Source organism: Drosophila eugracilis, unplaced genomic scaffold (genome assembly GCF_018153835.1).
Source record: "Drosophila eugracilis isolate 14026-0451.02 unplaced genomic scaffold, ASM1815383v1 contig_2154, whole genome shotgun sequence".
Lineage (NCBI taxonomy): Eukaryota > Metazoa > Arthropoda > Insecta > Diptera > Drosophilidae > Drosophila > Drosophila eugracilis.
In genome coordinates, this window is record NW_024573038.1 from 3497383 (window position 1) to 3516364 (window position 18982).

The 18982-nt window shown below is 38.2% G+C and overlaps 1 protein-coding gene and 1 long non-coding RNA gene across 2 annotated transcripts in view; one reads left to right on the forward strand and one right to left on the reverse strand.

Annotated features, from left to right (window-relative positions):
- The first annotated feature begins 7656 nt into the window (after positions 1 to 7656).
- The window catches only part of LOC108108489 (ecdysone-induced protein 75B, isoforms C/D), a 106427-nt gene continuing 95101 nt past the window's right edge, over positions 7657 to 18982 (forward strand). The window contains exons 1-2 of the mRNA XM_017216544.2: positions 7657 to 8488; positions 8576 to 10698. Of these exons, the coding sequence (XP_017072033.1) occupies positions 9324 to 10698 (1375 nt within the window). The 5' untranslated portion in view covers positions 7657 to 8488; positions 8576 to 9323. The remainder of the gene's footprint in view (positions 8489 to 8575; positions 10699 to 18982) is intronic.
- Positions 16339 to 18091, reverse strand: LOC108108490. The gene is made up of 3 exons (XR_001772473.2): positions 16785 to 18091; positions 16647 to 16728; positions 16339 to 16511 (listed from the first exon to the last, which is right to left on the reverse strand). It is a non-coding gene; the product is annotated as an uncharacterized LOC108108490 (long non-coding RNA).

Sequence of the window (18982 nt, forward strand, 5' to 3'; positions counted from 1 at the left end):
TCACCTTTTGCTGCTCGGAATAATAACACAGGATAAACAGCACTGATGAGGTCGGGCAGCTCGAAAGGCGATTTCAAAGGCATGTTACGCTCTAAAAAAATTTATTCTCTTAAAGATAAAAATGTTGTTTTCTTACATAGAAATATGTTAACACAATAAATAAAAAAACGTATTTTAGCTTAACCCAAAGCATAATATCTTAATTTCTATAATCAAGCAGTGCTTAGCGGATGAGGCTTATGCAGGACCAGAGGATAAACTTTTGCTGAACCCAACACGAGAGGGGAACTCAAATATTCCTTTGAGTCATCGACCTATTGCCAGCTCCTCTGTCATAAATAAGCCAAAATACACACCCTCTGGAGCCTCCTTGTCTCCTGCTCTGCCTTTTCCGATGAAAATTCAACTCAATGAACTCTCTGGAGGCGACTGACTTATAGCACACTTTTGGCCACTTTACGCTTTGACTTGGCTTTCTGGCCGAATCAGTTCAGTGCACGCACATTGACCCAATAATAGACTTGGGTTTGATGTTCAAATTTGGTTAGTTTTGGGTGGGGCCATCCTAATTTCAAATGGTCTAGTATAGTTTGAAAGGCTAATAATTTGTTCTTATGTTTATTTTGTTTAGAAAGTTTAGTAGTAGTTTCACTTTTTCCACATCTTAGTTCTGATCTGGACAAGGACTTGTGTGTGCTGACCTTTCAATGGCCATCGTTGCAATGTCGAATTTCAATGCTCGCGTGAGTGTGGGTGGCACGTGTGTGCCACATATCCTTGCACCGCATCGGGGGAATATAGTTAACAATTTGTCAAGGAAATGCAAAACAACTGCAATGGGTAGCCCTGAAATTAATCTACCTCCCACTCGTACTTCCTGTGTTTTTTTCTCCTTCTGCCTGCCACCTACTCAATGTCATTTGCAGAAGTTTGGCGGCTGCATCATCAAACAAAAGTCACCGTACAGCCGGCTGTCCTCAGTTTAACCATCTCAGCATTTTTGTTTACAAAAAAGCTAGAAAAGTATTAAGTAATATTTAATCAAAGTTAATAGAAAATTTTGACCAACCTTATAAATCTATTCAAATGTACATCCTTTCAAACTTTAAATTCAAATAAGATGAGTTCTTATATAAGATTTAATAGTTAAATTTATTTTGTTAATTTCGAAAACAGCTTTTAAAGTTTTATTCAACTAGTAAAACCATTTCCTTAAAACTAGACATATTTATAATATATATAATTATCAATCGGAAGAACCTATCGAAGTCTTAACTGAAAGCGATTTAATTTTTCACTAAACCAAATTATGATTTTAAAACCATTTGGCTACTTTTTGCTAAAATCGTCATCACTGGCGCCACCACGCTTAGGACCTTGGCAATGAGGCAGTTCTAGCCAAGGATCCGAATACGAAACCGAATCGGAGCCAAGGACCCGAATTCGAATGCGGAAATGCGCATGCCTGCGTGTCCTTGCCCTTGGTCCTTGGTCTTCGCCGGGTAGAGCAGTTGTAAGTCCCGTAGTGCCCCTGAAAACTCTTTTAACCTTCGTGCAGCCGTGTGGCAAGTGCAACGTTGCAGCTCCCAAACATGCGCTTTTGCATCTCCGCTCTTTGCAGAAAGACAGAAAGAGAGAGATTTGTAGTTCGTCTCAGGTTACGTTGAAGGTGGCATCCCCTCCAGCGTACCAAAAGTGGTGGTGTCTGGTTGCCCCTGCCACGTGTTGGCAGTTGCAAATTTCACGACGCTGTCATTGACCATGATATTTGGCCACTATTATATTGTGGCTGCCAGGGCCAGTGTCTCAATGAGGTGCCCTCGGTGCCTTTGGAGGTCCTCAATGGGGAAGATTCGGTTCCAAAATGCGCCAAATGACAGATTCTGAACTTTTAAATTTTTGCGAAGGGGGTACCAAGGTTATAAGGATTCGTTTATTTAGCTTTCTTTTTTCAAAAATTAGCATACGAGAAACGTAAAGAATGCTTTCTTATTAAAAATATATTTCGGATTTTGGATATTTTTGTATTGGCTGGTGTGTCCCTTCGTATTCTTTTTCTGGAAAAGTCATCATAGATGATCCGTCAGAAATCTCTTTCAATAAAATATCAATAGCAATGATTGGATGCCTGATCTAATTGGTTTAACAAAGACTTCTACCAGATTATAATAAAAGTTTTTTTCCATTTAGTTTTCCGAAAATGTTGTCAAAACCAGGCATGATAAGTTCTTGAAAACTTAATCGCTGCTCGTCAACAACCATGGCAAATAAGAAAATCAAGGTTACAAGGTGCTGCCTATTCCCTTAAAACTTCCCCAATAGCAAGAAAGACAAAGGAAGCCAACTCCATTAGAGTGCAACCCCCGGAGTTGGCTAGAATCGTAGCTGATGGAGGAAGTATCTCTGCCTTGGATCGACCTTACCAAACAAAATGTAGCCCATCGAGTGTCTAGGAAACCGTTTGTCCTCTTACTCCTTTTCCGCCTTACCCAACTCCTACTCCTGTGATTCCCACTCGTTTTCCACACCCCAAGTCGAAGAGTCTGAAGTTTGCTTTCATTTCGTTGCCCGAGGGGTTGCAATTCCAGACAGACAGGGACCGACGACCAGAACCATAACCAGAGTACCGAAGTGCCGGAGAAATCCACCCACTCGGCGACTTTTTGCAATTATTTTTAATTTCTGTGCTACGACAACTCCCGGAATGCCAAAAAGTTTGCAACCCCAAAAGAAGCACGAAAAGGGGCAAGTCACTCCAGGCGGGATATCACGATATCTATGGAACAGGCCAGAAACATGGATACAAGCTTCGAAAGCCCAGTACAGTGCACTATGATATGTTGCAATTTCTAAGTTCCTTGTTGAATTAAAATCATTATCGGTTTGCACTTCGGTATTAAAAATACCTTTTCTTATGATTGTTCTTCTTATAAGGATTGTTATAATTCAATATTAAGAAATTTTCGAATTTTAAGATCTGTAGAGTTCGAATTATATCAATTTAAGACTGATTTGATAATGAATGTATTTTGTCGGAAGAGTGTGGTGGATTTGTTAAAGATTAGACTAAGAAAGCCAAGAGTGATCAAAGTTCTGAGAATAAACGATAAAATAGGTAAATTTGTATCATGATGATCAAAGCTATAGAAATGTAATGTCTAATCCAAAAATGTAAATCATATATTTTTAGGACTTAAGGCGTATGCACAACAAAAAAGCTCAATTTTCAATCGTATTGAGCGAGCACCCACTGTACCGACGTAGACGTCCGCACCAGTGTTCCATGTGCGCCGTCCATTGCACCCCCAATCTGCTTTGTACATTGACTTCTCTGCTCCGCTTTGTTCTCTGCATTCGCTGCAGGTTCTACCTTCCGCGCTATCTCTCTCACACTCTCTCTCACTATCACTGTCTCTCTCTCTGTGTTATGCTCTCTCTTTTCTCTCTGTGCCCACTGTGCATTCCCATACCACGACCTACCTTACCCACACCCACAGTGCGCTGCTGCTGCACAACTCCCGCCCGGGCAGCGCAGTTGTCGTCGACGGTGACAGCGGCAGCGGCAGCGCAGTTCGTTTTCATATTGAAAGTAGAATTTTTCACTTTTGCGAAAATTTGCAGTCGCGAGTCTCGGTCTCAGTCATTTTGAATACGTCATGTGGAACGCACCGCCGCGGTCCGTCCTCTGTAGCGCTCTTCCTCTTCTGCGCAATCTTCTTACCAATCGGCGGTTAACTTTCGTTTGCTAACCGTAGTATTCGATCGGGCCAAGTTGCAATCCTCTGGATGCGGATGCAGAAAGAATCTGCGGGATGCGTCCGAGTCAGTGGACTCTTTGTACGTGAACATTTCTTGGATTAAGTGCAGTGTTGTGAGAGCTTTGTGTGCCAATTTATGTGAATAAAATATACAAATAACCAGGGGAGAGCAAGGAAAGCCCTTTGAGGCATTTGCAGAAAAGTGAAAATCATTTGTGGTAATTTATTAACGGACTTGAAAAATATTCCTGATTTGTGATGCATCTGAAAGGAATTATCTAACTTACCTAACAATAAACTAAACTCCAGATAAATTTAAAATGTTAAATGTGCTTAAAAAGTTCAAATCCATATTCGTAGTTAAAATATATGAAAATTTATTAAATAACTGTGGAAATACAAAAATGAAAATTTGTGATATTGTGAAAATAAAACTATTCGAAAGTTATGAGAAAAAGTTAAAATGCATTTTTGAAATGGTAGAAATTTATTACTTCTATTATCTGTACTATTTCTTGCCAAAAAAATGTGTGTAAAATAAATTTCTTAAAAATCTTCCTTTTATATATATCTAAAGGAAAAATAAAGTTTTTGGAATTTAAAAAAATACAGAATACATTTTTAGAAAGAATTTATAGAAAGAAAGATTTCTTTTAATAATCAACTTTATTTTAAAAACTTTTACAAAACTGAGCATTAAGCTAATGTCACAATTTTCCACTTTTTTGTCCAAGGCTTAGTCAAATTTGTAAAATTCTAAAACCTAAGTGAAGAAAAATCCGTGCACTCAAGTTAAAATAAATTTGAAAATAATCAAAAACATTAAAACAACAAACAAGTTTGGAAAAAAGAGTTAACGTCGAAAAGAAAATAAATTAAGTTTAAAATGTTTAAAAAAGCGCAAGACTAAAACATATAGAATGGACAATTTTCATAATCACAAATAAAATAAAAAATATATCTGTACAATCTGCTAAACTAAAAATTATAAAGCCTTAAAAATGTGATCTACCAAATAAAAACAAGTGGAGAAAATTTTAAAATAATTATTTGCCTAAAACACTGAAAAATGAGCCCCCTTGACCTTTCACTCTCGCAATCCGCGCGTAACTTAGCCCTAAATTAGATGCCTATGTCTATTGACTATTTAAATAAAAATCGAGCCCAAGAGCTCTTATCCTTCCTGCTGAATAAGCTCTTTTTTGGACTCATGCCACGGCTGTCTGACTCATTCCACTTGGCCAAACTCCGTCTGGAGTTGCAACCCTCATTAGAGGCGAGCCACACCCCCAGCAAATAGTGCCCATCCCCACCCACCACCTAACGCCCCTTGCAACTCCGCAGAAATGCAGAGACCCCAACAAAAAAACAAAGGGGGAAAATCTAACAGAGTATGTACAGAGCATTAACAGTGCGCTGCTTGCTCAACTGTAGACACTCTGTTAGCGTTGCCTTGGTGTGGGTGAACTTGAACACACACTCGTGTGGTCTATTTCTCTCGGCGCTCTCTCTTTTTATTTGCACTGCTCTCTCGCTCGGTTTATTCTATTTCAAGTTCTTATTTTGCAATGCAAGTGTGTGCGATGTCGTTCAGTGTTAAGGTCAATACATTGCCGCCTTTGCAAGTGTGTGTGCCTTTTTTGCGTAGTATATGTGTGCGTGTGCACTTGAAGAAAAAGTTTGAACTGTAATGAATTTTTGAATAAACTTATTCCTTAGCATGTAAACATTTAATCAAATAAATATGATTTACCATTATTAAACATTTTTTAAAGTTCTTAAATACATTGAAATTATAGTATATGCTAGGAGAATGTAGTTTGAATTTTTCAAATAGCATTCAAGTATATACAAAATAAAATAAAATAATAAACATAATTTTTATAAATTTATAATCATGAATTTTAACAGGTTTTTTAGTCAGATTATCAAAAGCTCAAATATTCCACAAGCAAAATACTAACAATTGTTGGTTCTTCCTTTTATTCATATTTTTATTATTATTGATAAATATTAACTTTGTTTCGATTTTCAATATTTTCCCTGTGTGAATTTCCACATGGTTACAGTTTGTGAGGTTGCATTTTGTTTGTTGATTAGTCTGCTATTGAATGTTGCCATGCACACGCAACTGCACACATTCGCACATTGAATGTCATCGCCTTTGCTCGTTTTGTAAATAGCGGTTTATTTTGTGTACATATTTGTATATATATATATATATCTGTATTTTTGGAGGTCTCCCCCACTGACGTTTGCGGAAGCTTACGCTATGTGGCCGCCATCGAATCGACGAGGAATTATGGGGCATGATGCATCATCTCATGGCGCTTCGAAAAAATATGCATTTCTTTTGACAATGTCACATGATTGCTCGCGTTTGCTTTTTATAGACAGGTGAAAGTAGGCGAAATTAATGTTCTATTAAATTTTGTAACGGGATTACGATGGATTTTTGATAGTTTTCAGATTCTTAGGCTTAATACGTAGTTACGAGTATTCAATCATACATTAAAGAAGCTTGATTCTAGCTACACTCTTATTCAGTCACCGATTTTTGAAAATATAAAATTTTCATATGAAATAGCAGTTATATATTTTTTTCAAGCTGCCAATAAAGGAATACATATATGTATGTCAACATTAGCCGAGCCAATTTGAAGCCCTCAAAGTACACAAATTTGTTGTTCAAAACTCCTGTTTTTGGCAGGCCAGCTCCATTCATCAGCTACAGGGCAGACCCAGAACCTACCTCAATGCGTAACCCTGCCCTAACCCAGAGAAATCAACCCAGGCCCACACCAACTGAAAAAAGGCAACCCCATGGAAATCTCTCGGCACGCATATTACTCATACGCACCCGAAACACGGAAGTTGAGGGGCGATAAATGAACCCCCAACTGAAAAGCGAACCACCCCCAAATAAGCAGCAACCCTTATGGCAAAAAAACTCCAAAAACTCCCCTTCGAAACGGCCCCAGTCCAGATATTGTTAAACCCCTCGTCGAAAAAAAGGAATGAAAAAAGCTAACAACAATCTTTCGCTTTTGGCTGGCTCATTCGCATTTATTTTTGTTTATTTATGTTTTGCTTGTTGTATTCTTCGCCTCAGCTTCCTCGTACGCAGTCGCTCTCTCTCTCGCTGAGAGACTCGATTTCGGATTCTTTCCATCTTTGCAGCCTGGTACTCTCCATTTCTCATATGGATTTCACTTTCATTGTGCAGCTTTTTGCGCGAGAGCCGACTGGCTTTGTTGTCGCTCTTTTCTGGTTCTGTTCTGGCTTTCTGAGCTTTTGCCGTTTCAGTCAGAGAAAGTACGGCCAACGCAACGGTTGCGAATATAGCCCCAGCAGCCGCGATTTAAGCCAATATACAAAACACAACTACCCGAGCAGAGAGTGAATGAATTTATAACCAATTTTCAAAGGAAAAATTTCAAAAATCTATAAATAAAAGAGAGTGAATATTATCGGGAAAATGTGCAATAATTATGGGAGCACGGCAAGGTCCCTTATATAAGCGAGAGCCCATTGTCAAGGGCGCCAAGCGCTTGCCACATTGAGCCGTGGCCGTGGCCGTAACCGTGTCCGTGTATCGTTCTCGTATCGTATCCGCAGCGCCTCGTGAGCGTCCTTGTCCTTGTGCAGGCCGAACAGCTGCTTGGGTCCTGTCCCGTCCCGTCCCGTCCTGCCTTGTCTTGTCTTGTCCTCCTGTGCTCTTGCCCCCGACCTCGTCTTCGTCCTTGTTCTTGAACCATTGAGTCCTCCAAAAATATAACTGCTACTGCTACTCCGCCCTGCAAAGCAAAAACGACCTTCCCGGGCGCCCAGCTGTTGCTACGAACCACCCACTCGAATTCGACCCTCAGCTGTTGGCCATACGATATAGGAATCGAGGAGAAAAGTTGCAAGAAAAAATGCCAGAAAATCGGAGACATCGCTAAAACAGCTGTGCAGTATTCCTACGGAACCATAACATTCGTCACCTCGTCGCAATGTGCTTCAATAAGTTGTTCCTAATAAACAAAATCGCCCCGCGTTCGCCTGGCCCAAAGGTCAAGAGTCAGCATAGACAAGTGTAAGAGCCGAAAACAACTAACGAACAAGTTAATCAAATTGTAATCAAAGTGAATACACACCATAATTGAGCTTTAAGCAGTTAATAATATTCAAATTATATGGAAAGTGGCACTTAAAAATCTAGCAAAGCTCACACAACGCTCTCCGTGAAAGAGAAATACTTAAAATAATATTAAAAAACCAATTCAACTATATTTTTCTAGAGGTGTTTAAAACAAAAACTAATTCGCGAATGAAAAGTCAAATCTAAACAAAAAACAAAGTGAACAAAAATTACTGCTCAGGTTTAAATGTTAATAACAAAAAGGCAACTTAAGCGTTGTGTTTCATGTGCAAAATCTTAAGGAATATCTATACAAAAAATAAACTCATATATTTTTGGAATATAATTACTAAAACCAATCGTAATAATAAATCTCGTAAGTCGTGCAACTTGTATAAAATATAAACTAATATAAGCAGTGAATATATAACTATGAAATCAATTTGTTGACAAACAAATTAAAGATTAAACCTTATACACACCTAAATACGATCATCAAATATATATATATATATTCTTATACATATTATTCAACGATTTTAATCAATCAATACATCAATCAATTCAACAATCAATCGAGGGATATACTTTATTTTGCCTAAAAGAAGTAAGTGGTTCACGTTTTAAGTTTAGCTTTCAAAATTCTATAAGAATATATTTTATATATTTTTGATATACCTTTAATCCTGTATAGCTACTTCAAAGGAATACCTACAAACATACTCAGACGCTGCTGTGGATCGGGAGAAGCATAAATCAGCAAACAATAAACCATCAAGTATTATTAGCAACTAAAACGAACTCAGACTAGGAATCAGCCTCAGAACTCTCAGAACGAGATCATCAAACTTAACTTAACTCAACTCAACGCAACTCAGTCGAACTCATCTCATCGTGAACGGAAGTAGCCTCAACCAGAATACAACAGAGACAAACGTATATATTTAGACATATGGTAATGATCAAGCAACTGTGGGCAGGTATAGGAACAACGCTAAGCTAAACGTAAGGACTAAGGACAACAAACAAACAAACAAATTCTCTAGGATACAATAGCATACAAGGAAAAACATAAGCAAGAAACATAAAAACAAAAACAGAAACAGAAAGAAAAGGATAACTTTTTCATGCAACTTTCAAGGCTGACAAAAACTAATTTTTTGATAATCCAAAAGCAGAAGCGAACAAATTACAAAATACCACAACAACAGCAACAGCAAAAAGCGTTAAGAAGAAGAGACTGATTTTAAAAAACAAAAGAGCAAGCATCGGCAAGGATAGAAAGCAGCAGAAGTGAGGCAAAAGTGATTCAGGATCAAATCCAAAACAAACAAACAAACAAAAAACAAAACAAAACAAAACGCAACTTTCCATACAACATATTTAGATTATATCTAAGACAGATTGATATTTTTGAGCGATTATCCCTATTTTGATATATCATGTTGAAGAAACTCAAGTGCATGGAGGCGGTCCAGGCAGCCGCAGCAGCGGCCACGTCTGGAGGATCATCTGGTAGTGGTTCCACTTCCAGTTCCACACCCAAACTAATCAAGACCGAACCCATTGACTTCGAGATGCTGCATCTGGAGGAAAGCGAGAGACAGCGCGACTTGGAGCGGGAGCCGCCGAGTAGTAGCAATAGCAACAACTTGACCCCTCAGCGATACACCCACGTTCAGGTGCAGACCGTTCCACCGCGCCAGCCCACTGGTCTGACCACCCCCGGTGGCACCCAGAAGGTCATCTTGACTCCGCGAGTGGAGTATGTCCAGCAGCGAGCAACCAGTTCCACGAGCGGCAGTGTCAAGCATATTTACAGCCAGCAACAGGTGGGTGGTGCATCGCGACCTGCCCCACCCGAGACGACGGCTCTACTGACCACTACGTCGGGCACCCCTCAGATCATCATTACCCGCACCCTGCCCTCCAGTCAGCACTTGTCGCGACGCCATTCGGCCAGTCCCTCGGCCCTGCACCACTACCAGCAGCAACAGCAGCAGCCACAACGACAACAGCAATCGCCGCCACCGCTGCACCACCAACAGCAGCAGCAGCAGCATGTCCGCGTGATCCGCGATGGCCGCCTGTACGACGAAGCCACTGTAGTGGTTGCTGCTCGTCGCCATTCGGTGTCGCCACCACCGTTGCACCACCACTCCAGATCAGCGCCTGTATCCCCGGTGATCGCAAGGCGTGGTGGTGGTTCAGCCTATTTGGATCCGCAATATCAGCAAAGGCAGACGCCACCTCTGGCACCACCAGCGCCTCCTCCACCACCGCCACCTCCACCTCCGCCTCCCCAGCAACAGCAGCAGCAATACATCTCCAGTGGTGTTGCACCACCCACGGCAGCGGCTCGAAAATTTGTGGTTAGTACCAGCACGCGACACGTAAACGTGATTGCCTCCAACCACTTTCAGCAGCAACATCAATCGCAGCAGCAACATCCGGCGCATCAACAAAATGTGATCGCCAGTGTTAGTTCTAGTAGTGGCTCCTCGTCCTCGGGACCAGCCGGCTCTTCTTCTTCGCACATCTTTCGCACGCCTGTCGTATCTAGCAGCAGCAGCAGCAGCAGCGGCAACAGCAACAACAACATTGCGCACAGCAGCAACATGCACCATCAGCAGCAACAGCAACAGCAACAGCAGCAATCGAACCTGGGCAACACGGTGATGCGGCCACCACCGCCACCGCCTCCGCCCAAGGTCAAACACGCCTCCAGCTCAAGCAGCAGCAACTCGAGCAGCAGCAACACCAACACCAGCAGCAGCAGCAATGGCGAGGAGCCGTCTAGCTCGATTCCTGATCTAGGTAAGTCGTCGCTGCCTCAAGACAAGCCACTCGAAACGTTAAACTAGCCACCCGTTGACCCTGACGGCACTTGTCGATCGTTTTATGGTCGGATAAGCGGTTGACAGGTTCCTACAATACAAAAATATACCCGGACACTGGACTACATAATTTGTATCGTGTTTTAAGATTTTTAAAAGTATAAAATGGGTAACAATATAAATGGTGCTTAGAACAAAATTTATGTTAGCAACTTATAGAAGTCGATAAATATTTTCCTAAAAGTTAAAATAAATTTTGCTACATAAATAAGGCTAACGATCCTTCAACATTTGCCAATTTCCAACTAAGATATTGATTCAAGTGATATATAATATATATACCTAACACCTTCGAAATCTGTAGCTAAGTGTAGGGCTGGGACAGACAAACTTGGCATGTAGGAAATTAAAATGTATTTACTTGTGAGTCAGCGGTTAATAGAGCTGTTTGTACAGTTATTCGTTGCACATGATACATTTACTAACACATATATACGGAATGAATGGGAATAACGGTAATGCTGAAACCATCAAAAGGTCAAACCAAATATATGAGTAATTTTACTTTCTATAACATCGAGGCAAAAAAATCTAGAATAGAAAATAATGACTGAAGCACGTTTTGAAAGTGGAGTGATTGGGTCAATGGGTTTTTTTACTTTTAAGTGGGATTACGTCTGGAAATGTTAGTCAAGGTGTGTGTATATATAATCGACATGAAAGTCTGAGAATACTATAGTATATTATCTGATTTAAGATTTCGGTTTCAGACCTAACATTCCAATTCCGATTCATCATTGGATTACCTCATAATTTTGAATTGCTTTTCGGGAATGATGTATATGCGAGAATATGTGTGTATATTCATATGTCCAATCCAATCCTGTGCTGCACCTCAAATCAGAATTTTTATTTAAATTTAATTATCAATTTAAATTGAAATTGTTTTCGGGGGTTGGTCAACAATCTCCGCCAACCCAAGCTCCTCCTCCTCTTCCTCCACCCCATGCTCGACACACTTTTTAGCATTGCCAAGGTTGCCAGATATATGTTATATATATTTCTATACTATACATATATCTGTGTTAATTTTTGTGTGTATTCAGCAATTGGTTCTCTCGCTCATTCACCTTGAACTTCAACTGGAATAAACTTGCCGCTGTGTCTGCTTTTCTGCTTTCCTCTGACGTGATGTCTGACTTTTGCTGGTTTCGTATCCGAATTGGAATTGGAATATATATATCGGTGAAATTGCGTATAAATGAAATATATATTTTGTTTTTATTTACAAATTACTCAGTGAGATGCGTTTGCAATGCTGATTTACCCTCACTGCTTCCGTTTTTCCAGTCTTAACTGCTTTCATCTGCGGGTAATTGATATAAACATTGCATAATAGCAATTATTTGTTAATAGATAACTATCAGCACTTGTTAACATAATCCATTAGGTAATAGTTTAATATATTCTCCCTCATTATTACCGCCATTTAAATGCAAATTAAACATTTAATAATTATCTATGATTGTCACCTAATTATAGTTTTGCTGTTCTACTTGGCTTGAGACTTCCTTATAACATTATTCGTTTTCTGATATTTATGAGAATTTTGTTGCGATTGTTTTCATAAATTATTCACTTTCAGTTTTGTTTTGTTTGGCTTCCCCGCAAAAGCATTAATTAATCAAATTATTTGTTTATTTTTCCACATAAGCGAGCAAGCGTAGTGCGTTGATTATACGTTTTTTTCAGTCAGGTTAAATCATATGTTTGGCTCGGGGTTTCCAGCTTAGCGGGTAGTAACCTGTTCTGCGAATGCGAAAAAGAGTTGCGGATGAAAGTGACAGTTGAGAATGATTTTCGGGCTGAGATCTCTTGGTATTCTAATGATTTCATTCCGCCGAGCGCTGATTTTTTTCGCTTTGATTTTTTATTTATTTTTTTTATTTTGCCATGTCTCAAGATACGCTTAGTTATACAATACGTATGGCAGCGTGTGTGTGCTTATATGGAGAGTCTTGCGAGCTGATTTCTTCGACAGCGGCCTGTTGTTCTTGCCGTTCTCCTTTTGTTGTTGCTGTTGCATGCCTGACTAATAAATAAACGAGTCTGCGAGTTGAGCAAATAAAAGTCAAGGCCAACTGGGCCAACTCGAAAGATTTATTTTATTATTATTTTTTACTCGCAGTCATCGAAAGTGTGAAAGTGATTGCAGATTTACTAGAATTTGTTTATTTTAGCTTTAAAGTTTCTTCCCGTTGTTCCCTGTGTCGCCTATGTCCGACTGTAGGGCACTAGAGTTTTCAATGTCAATGCCAAACCCAATTCGAGACCTTAAGCTCCACGCATCAAACACACTTACACACTTACACATATATATCAGCAATGGGTCAACACTGTGTCTTTGTGATTGTGTATGTAGAGCACTCATAAACGTCCATATATCCCTCGTGGAATGTATTTTTATTCCATTGTTATCATTTTGCGCAAGTGACAGCCAGCAATTGCCACATAAACACACATGGGAAAGCGAAACACACAGAGATGGTGAAAATTTCTGAGAGCAATGTGTGAAAATAAATAATTTATTGCTCTGAAATTGTTAAAAATAGAAGATCAACATTTATTTTATTTTTAACAGAGTATCATCATTCCGTAATAATATTTTGAAATTCATTCAAAACTGAGTTATATTAACTTAATAAAATGTATTTCTTTTAATATTAAACGAAGCTCTTCCACCATATTTTTAGTACAGAGAAATGTAGACAATTTGGTTTTCCGTAATTGATTTTTACTGAACGATAAAACACATTTTTTAATCGTTGTCTGTAAATTGAAATCTGCAAATATTTCCCCATAAGTTTATAATCATTTCTTGACATATTATATCTTTTCTAAACAATTGAGACAGAGATTACAAAACACATAACCTAACTCGATTGAGGGCGAATATTAATTGTTTATTTCTTTACATTTTCGAGCCGACCAGTTCAGTTCGACAAGCTGCTCTTGGCAATGGAAAACGATTTGCATATTCTCGAGTTAGCCAACTGTTGTGTAAACCGTTCTATTAACTAGTATATAGTGTTATGCAAACAGTTATCCAAAGTGCCTGTTTAGACATTGCGGTAAACTACCTACCGAGACCAAGTTCTACATCAACGTTTAGGTAACAGCTCTGGTTAGAAGCTATATACGTACTAACAAAATACATTAACTTATAATTGTTTCTATCAATGGAATAATCTATATACATATAAGTTCGAATTTTCTAATATTTCGTTTTCTGTTATATCTATACTAAGTAATTAAAGTTTGAAATGTCTTAAATTTCAAAGCCTCTAATTTGATTAGCAAACGAAATGGTTGTTTATAAACGCATTTCCCCTATTGCGTTCTGGCCGACATTCAATTGAGTCATTAGCTGTGTTTTGACTTATTTTTCCGGATTGCCTGGCCTAGTCACAGCCATCCAATGACCTTGCTAGTGAAAATGCGCTCTGCCTCTGGCTTACATAACACCCATTAAGAGCAATACTAAATGCTGATTTTTGCCCAGAACCAGGCACTTATATTATTCAATGGAATAAAGGGCAAACGCGTAATGTTTTTAGCTTTGCTTGAACTATGTGCCATTGAATAAAGAAATAGATTATGGCGTATATGATGCGATCAATGATCGACAAGAAGAGCGAATCGAGAGAAATGGTGAGAGTGGACGCCTTTGGGGGAGGTGATGCGTTGGGGGATTCTCGACCTTGAGGTTATACAAACTAATAATAAATACACGTGCTTGTTGCTAATTTCCCTGCGATCCATAGTGTGTGCAAATGTTCTATAATCGAATTGAATATTGATTGAGACTATAATGACAATGTAATTAATGCGCTTTGTTCGAGGTATAATACTTATTAGAGATTTATAGTTTTCTTATGTTAGTATCTAACATATTTTGTAATTATATTATTAAGGAATAGGTTGATTTATAGTGTTATTTATACAATCTTAGAATCGTTTTTATACCTAAAAAATGATGTTTATGTGTCTTTATTATCTTTGCATTACATTTAAAATGTAAAAAAATGATTCTGGGAAGTTCTTTTACTTAACTTAATTTATAAGTTATATTTTTTCATATTTTTATGAAATGGCTTAAACTTAAAATGCCCTGGATTATCACAATTAAGGGTTATAAGGTCTAAGAGATAATTTATCCATTTATTCCACTCCCCTTTTCCGAATGAAATTCCCAATATTCAACTCGATGGCCCTGAATTACGTTCAATGATTTTCGCATAATTAGCCAACAGTTGATTGATTTATAACTGTTGTACTAACTAAACTATGCTCAAATCAAATCAACTACAGCCCCCCGCCCCAAACTGTTACCCCTGCAATTCAGTTTTAAATCAACAAAACATTGACACAAAGTCACGCCAAGACCAGTCTGGTTATGGCAATTTTTCAGTTACTTAACCGAACACAGATAAACAGCGGCTACTACGACAAAAAAAGGCAAATAAAAACAGTTAACAAAAGTATCTGGCGGATAAAATGCCACACGAAGCAAGGCAAAACCTGTTCTAATGGCAACAAAAATCGAAACAAAACAAAATGAGCGAAAACCAAATGCAAATAAAATAAAAATAATATACAATGTGCAATTGTATAAAAATGCGAATTACAAGTGGGCGAGAGCAATAAAAAAAATGTTAGAAAAAAAGCACAAGGTCATTGAGAAGCGGAAGAGAACAACAAAAGGCATAAGGCAAAAAGCAATAGCAAAAAGCAATAGAAACGAAAACCAAGGAACACAAACAAAAACAAAAACACAAAAATGTGACACACTGAAAGCGAGAATACAATAATTACACAAACTTATGTATGTGTGAGTGGGTGGGGTGGGGCAATGGGGAGAGAGCAAGTGCAGGCGTAACGTAAATCTAGAACACTTCCTGAAAGAGCGAGCGAGATGGCGCGTACAACAATTAGCGAAAAGTGAATTTGATTACAGTTGCAACGGGGCGTATGAGTGACGTACTTGAGCGCTGCCAGCGATCTATGTAGCTATTGCTATCTCGCCCTCGCCAGCACCGTTACAATCGCATTGAGACTGAGGCTGCCTAACGGTACCGCACTAGGCCAAATTACAAGGTCCCGCCGGTAATCCCAAACCGAAGTATTATGTCCTCCCGGCGATATTTCCATGATCGCCAACTGATATGGCATTCTCCGATTCAAGTGACGGCAATTAGTACAATGTCGGAAATAAATATATAATATACACAATTCTTACTTGTACTTGTATTATTTTACGGGCATTAACTTAAATCATCTATTGGCTTAAGAAAAATATTGATAGAAGCTCTTTATATATTTAAGTTAAAAGTTTAGTTAGTATTATTTGACAAACATTTTTTTAGAATCATTTGAAATACACATGTATATCATAAAAAGTGGTGAATAATATCGCTAGTGACTACCACCTATAGTATTTATACTATCAACAGTTTCCAAATATAAATAATGGAAATTTCCATATGTGCTCTTATGGAAACTTAATGGCCTAATACTTACTTTATAATACCAAAAATATCCGACTAAAATACAAGTTAAATAAAATAATAAATTATTTATGTTTATAACTTTGCTTGCTCAGATCAGCCATTAGTATCCAAATGTTACAAAAGATCAATAAATTTAGGATAAGAATACTCAGTATTCAGCTATTTTTGGGCCATGATTCCTCCACATATTTGCATAATTTTACTGCGCAGATGAAATGTACAACTAAATCGAAGAAAGCAAGTAAATATTAATCAAACACAAGAATATTTTAATGGGAATATCATTTATATAAGATATATATTATTTTAGCTTAAAATCGAGAATGATTTTAGCATTGATTGAATTGTTAAAACTCACCTGTAGCTACCAGAAATATCCAAGTATAAATTGCAAAAAAGTAGCTTAGAACTTTTCCAGCTACGAAAACTTTCTTTGATCTCTGCATTTTCGGTAAAATGAGTTCTCTTTAAAAACGTTTCCTTGAACATTACTCACTATTCTCATTCCCAGCAGCATACAAATTCCAGCCAAAATATACATAATGGAAAAGAGCATTGTAAAAGAAGCATCAACCCATGCGAGCAATACCAAACTCTCATGATTTACTGCATATGAGGAAGTTTCTAAAGGCCTGGCTAAGTTCATTAAAACCAGCACATACTTGTTTATATCAATTATCAAAAACATGGCGTAGCCAAGCCCTAATGTACCAATTAGTGTGCACCATATAGAGTAGAACTTGGCCCAGCTAGAAGCTGGTATTCCCTTACATGACAAACACATGGCTTAAAATTTAAAAACAACTGCTTTGAGGTAATAGACATAGTTAACTAGAATGCAATCAATCTTTGAGATCGGCTTAGTAAGCTTCTTCCGATGGTCAAGTTCTGAGTCTAGATTCCCACATTGTCACGTCCAGCTTTTGTCATGATGTCTTCAAAGTCTGAGTCAGTTGGGGGAAAGCTTTGAATTTCTTATAGCTGGCACCGAACTGAATCACCTTTGGCTTAGATGACGGCTTGACGGGAAGCACTATGGGCACGAAAATTATCAGACGTAAATACAAGCTGTTTTTCAAGGTGGCACAAAATTGAAGGTTTTTCTTTGCTAAAGATGATCTAAAAAGTAATTTAAACGTGAATCAGTTTGTTAGAAAGAAAACGAGATAGTTACTGTGATCATTGCGTAAAGTCTTTTTATAAGAAATGGAATATAGAAAACTTGTACATATTATGGGAGATTTTTCGTGTTGTTTTCGTTTTTAATGATTTTTCAGAATATATTTCACAAGATTTTGAAAATATCGCCATTCCTTTTGAGTCATATCCAGACACAGTGACTAGCCAACTCCAATGTTTATGCAAATATCACCACCAGCCCTTGAACAGCCCCTGCAGTTGCCCTAAATTGCACATTTAGGTCATGAACCGGAAACGTCTTAATTACATGAAATAAGTGAAGCTCAAACTCAATTTAAATGCACCACAAAAGTGAAAAATGCAGAATGAACAAGAAAATCAAAAGTGCAAAAAAAAAAAAACAAAAACGAGTAGGGAAAAAAGGCGCAGACAGCCAGAGAATTGCATACATAAAAAACTCGAATCAAGTTAAATAATTAAGCTGGCCAGCAAAGCAGAACAACAGGAAGGGTTAGAGGGAGACAGGCGGGCGATATAGGGAGTGGTAGGGAGAGGGAATCGTCTGACAAAAGGCCCGACTGGACTCTTCAAAAATAAATAAAAATAAAACAAATCGCAGCGAAATCCCAGCAAACACAGACAACAGTCGCCGAAAAATGGGTAAACTTGGTGAAATTTTTGTGCCGATTTCGTAATTTTAGTCTTTAGCTTTACAAATTCCTTCCAAAAACATGTTTTCGAACTTTGACAAGTATTTTAATTTAGAAGCGTTATGTGTCATCTATACTTGATTTAAAAATTTGAACATATTCTACAAAAAACAATTTTGTGATTTATCGTACCATTTACTCTCATTCACTTTTACATTTTAAAAGTATTTAAAAGATTTATTTTTGTTAATTTTGAATCATGAAAATGATACAAGAGATAATAAAATTCTGTTTTTTTCCAACTTTAAGATAATAATTAATATATCTCCAATTCATATTGGAAGTATTACCTAAATGTATGCTTAAAAATGGTTTTATATATTAGGGAAACAACCTTTTTTAAGTTTAGAACAAATTTTCTCGATTGTTACTCTTAAGGTCCCTGAAAAATATGTTCACCACCTTCGAGCCAGCACTGTTTCAAGAATAAGTATCTGAAGAACAAGAACAGAGGCAGAGGCGATAAATCGGAGACCTTGAACTTTGGTAACAACAAAAGCATGCAGAACAGTTCAAGCGGCGAAGAAATGAGCCTGGCAAGAATCAAGCCCGCGTGATGAAGAAGGGGCAACAGTACCAGCATTAAATCAAGCAGACCAAAGGTCCCAATGTAGGGCAGACAGAGGAGGACGGAAACAGTCGAAAGAGAGGGGAACAGGGAACAGGAACGGGAGGGGGGAAATTGTCTGGTTATTAGCAGGATCGGCGAAGAATAAAACTGGTTGCTGGAGGGAGCATATACAAAAGACCTCCTTCTCAGTTTCTCATGCAAGTGCCATTGACCTACAAGCAAAAGTCGTTGGCTTCTTGTGGATCGCAAAGAACGCAACTCAGTGAGAAAGAG